Here is a 3,459-nt window from a genome sequence, read left to right as displayed (position 1 = left end):
AACACTAAGTTTATTATTTTTTTACTTGTGCTTTGATGTGTGTTTTTTACAGTAATAGGGTTGAAAGCTTGAAAAAAAAGTATTTTAATGTAAAGAAATGTACATTTATAGTTCTACAAGATATTACCATATATGTTAAATATTTTAAGTTAGCTAAGTTTTTAGTAAAACATCTTCCTCTGTGTTGAAACTAGAAGCAATTTTTAAAGACTTATTTTGAAACTCCACTGATTATAGAATATCATAATGTAACAATATTTTTATAATTTTAATTCTTTTGTTATAATTTTCATTTTATAAATTTTAGGAAACTATCAATTGATGGCAGAATTTTTATGTCAGAAATGTGTTGGTGGAACTTCCGGCGTGCTCATTACAGATGTTTTAGATGGTTGTGGAAACTGTATACATAGTGGAAGGCCTTGTCATTGTAATGGGTAGGTTACTTATTTTTTATAAAACTGTTGTTTAAGCTACATAATAAAGCAATGTTTAGACATTTGCTATTGTTTGGGCTTGAATTTGGGACTATTGGCCTACTACATTGTTTCAAGGTCAGTGTTTTACTGATTGAGACATGAGAGTTGAGTCCTGAATAGATTAAGCCCCTCTTTTAAGTTTAATACTTATGTATGTACATTTTTTGTGTGTACAGTTTTAAGGGTCTGTACACTGTTCATTGTATTTCATATTTAATGTATGTTCTATACCTACCCATTAATTTTTGCAGTTATAATAGATCAGAAATTATAGTTTTGTTTTAGTTTAACTTGTAATCTAGGTATAGGGGTTAGCTTTCATGTGAGATATTAGCAATTCAAATTCTTTAATATGTTTTATAAGATGCCAACTAAATAATTTTGTATAGGATGTTGTACAATGTCAAATTTGTGTTTATTTTTAAACATTCAGATAATTGTATTTTTTATTGAAATATATTTAATTAATTATAGTGACATTCTCTTTAGTGTGAATGAAGTAATAAACAATGATTAACTTTAAATGTAGGAAAGCAGATGAGGATGTGTGTGGAGTGTGCAATGGTGAAGGAAAGACTTGTGTCAAGTTAATTGAAGTCAGTCCTCTTGTAGTTCCAGCAATGATGAAAACTGAGGTATGTACACCTATCAATGGTAGTGTATCAACATATATGAAAAAAAATGATTGTTTCTAAATATAAGCTACAGTATCTTGTATATTGAAATTTACTCTTCTTAGAAAGTTATGGTGTTTTGAGTTTTGCATGAATATAATTTAGCTATTTATACTTATTTAAAATTTTTTCCCCCTTTTGTCAAAAAATGGTTTAAACTTGTTTTACTGTATAATTTGTTTTTTTTTGTGCAACTGACACTGTATTTGTTTTTTTTAACTTGTTTGAAAATTATCAGTGTTTAAGTGTTGCTTTAAAATGAAGATTATGTACTCCTTGGTCAGTTTTTTAGTCTGATAACAATACTCCACTTTCACTAACTTATAACTACATTTTTGAGAATATAATACCTGTGACCAACATTGTTTCCTCAATAATTTGTCTGGTTGCAGTGTCCATTAGAGCAATTTCTATATATTGTTTCTCCATAGTGTGTGAATTTCAGGAATCAGAGATGTCAAAGCAATAATATGGCTTCTAGTTGGTAGATTACAGGATGAAAGGAACAGTTTTTAGGCCACCTTTGCTCAGTGATAGATTACTTCCAACTAGTTTTGTGGAGTCTTGTTTTTAACAGTTGTTAAAAAACAGACATGCTAATCTTTGCTTGTTTGTTTTTCATGTTTTGTGAAAATGATACCATATTTTTAAAGATGAAAAATTTTAAATAACCCTCTGTCTTCTGCAAGTAATAATTTTCTTTCTTTGACTTAAATACTAATTACTTATGGTTTTAGTTGATCTTAAAGTCAGGTAGGACTAATCAGAAGTTTCACACATGTACAGCAACTTTATTATATATTTTTTGGTTATATAATCTTAGTGCTTTGTAAATTAAATGCTGTTTGCTATTTCTGAACATTCATTTGTTATAATTTTTTAGTCTCAGTCTCAAAAACTTAACTATATTGCTGGATCTTGTGTTCTGGTTTATTGCAACCTGTTTGTGCTAACCTGTGAGGTAGAGGGATAAAATACTATTTAAAACTTGTGCACACTAGCAAGCTTGATCTTATAAATACAAATAAAATGAAATGAAATGTATTTCAGTAACTGCAAGTTAGAAGTAGTATTGAACAATATAAATATATATGTGTGTGTGTTTGTGTGTATACAACTACTACAGTACATTTTGAAAGATTTGTCATTTTAGTAACAAACTAATTCACTAAGTGAATTTGCTAAATTAAAAAGATATGTAACACAATTTAAATGTTGCTTATCAAATAACAGTTTTTATTGAAGTTGATTGAAAATTTTAAAATATGAGTATATTTTTGTGAATTTTGACAATACTCAATACTAAAATCAGGTTCCAATTTTTTAAAATATACGTTGCTATTTTTGATGAATGAAACATTTGTGCTACATCACCTTAGGTTTCAATTTATGGAGCATTTGGAGGAAAAATAGGAAAACTTTCCTGTATTTTCCAAGCTTTAGATGGAAATAATTGGACAAGTACGCATGGTGAAAACAATAAAACAACAGCAGCCTGCAATGTTCAACTCAGTTCAGGTTTGAACAACAAGGTTTTTATTTTTAAAAACTTATTAGGCCATCTATTTTTAACTTAAGAATGGCTGCAATTGTAAGTAACAAGATAGCAAGCATCACTAGTAATTTCTTCTGTGTAATTTCTTGGATTTTTCAACTATTGTAGTTCTGACTGGCATTACAAGCTCTTTTTTTTTAAAGGACACAATAAACTAACTTACTCTGTTACATTGAATATTTCATTTATTACTGTTTAATATTTTACCTAGTGATTTCATCAGGGAAAACATTCACAGAGGTCGTTGGAGTTTTCCTAACACTCCATATTTTAAATCATTTACCTAAAATGCATGAGATAAACACATGTATGTGTCAGCCACATGTACATCAATTACATCCCTAAAGAAGATGACATTCACAATATTGGACATTTATAAATACAAATTTTCTGTGGAGTAATATAAGGTTTGTTTTTGAGCCCTTAAATTTTATTTCATTTACAATAAATATTAAAATCAAAAGGTTATAATTAATGGGTTGTTTAAAAATGATAGCATATTGTATATAGAGTTGTTTAAATAATAACACAGATTACTATCATTATTCTGGGTTGATGATGTTACCTGAAAGGACTATGAGCATCTGTGCTTGGAGCATGGACATACACTAGTATCTACCTAATGCATTTGAAGTAAATGAGATGACAAGCACGGAACAATCCCATCTAACATTAGGAAAACTCCATTGATTTGTGTGCATTATCTGCTTGAAAGAAGAATGAAATGGCTTTTTATAAACTTTTTATTTTA

At 28.6% G+C, this 3,459-nt stretch overlaps 1 protein-coding gene across 1 annotated transcript; it reads left to right on the top strand.

Moving 5' to 3' along the window:
* The first annotated feature begins 296 nt into the window (after window positions 1-296).
* LOC111087861 lies at window positions 297-2,672 on the top strand. The gene is made up of 3 exons (XM_022396028.1): window positions 297-437; window positions 1,009-1,133; window positions 2,533-2,672. The coding sequence occupies exons 1-3, from the start codon at window positions 322-324 to the stop codon at window positions 2,604-2,606; spliced, it is 315 nt and encodes a 104-aa protein (XP_022251736.1). The 5' UTR covers window positions 297-321; the 3' UTR covers window positions 2,607-2,672.
* Window positions 2,673-3,459: the final 787 nt, after the last annotated feature.

The sequence above is a fragment of the Limulus polyphemus genome, unplaced genomic scaffold (assembly GCF_000517525.1).
Source record: "Limulus polyphemus unplaced genomic scaffold, Limulus_polyphemus-2.1.2 Scaffold2760, whole genome shotgun sequence".
In the NCBI taxonomy this organism is placed as follows: domain Eukaryota; kingdom Metazoa; phylum Arthropoda; class Merostomata; order Xiphosura; family Limulidae; genus Limulus; species Limulus polyphemus.
The sequence above is the reverse complement of the archived record's forward strand: the minus strand, read 5'-3'. Positions and strand labels throughout refer to the sequence as shown.

Coding starts and splice junctions, on each gene's coding strand:
- LOC111087861 (XM_022396028.1), top strand. CDS start 322: ATGGCAGAATTTTTATGTCAGAAATGTGTTGGTGGAACTTCCGGCGTG. Junction 438..1,008: donor AGGCCTTGTCATTGTAATGG/GTAGGTTACTTA, acceptor CTTTAAATGTAG/GAAAGCAGATGAGGATGTGT. Junction 1,134..2,532: donor GGTATGTACACCTATCAATG/GTAGTGTATCAA, acceptor ACATCACCTTAG/GTTTCAATTTATGGAGCATT.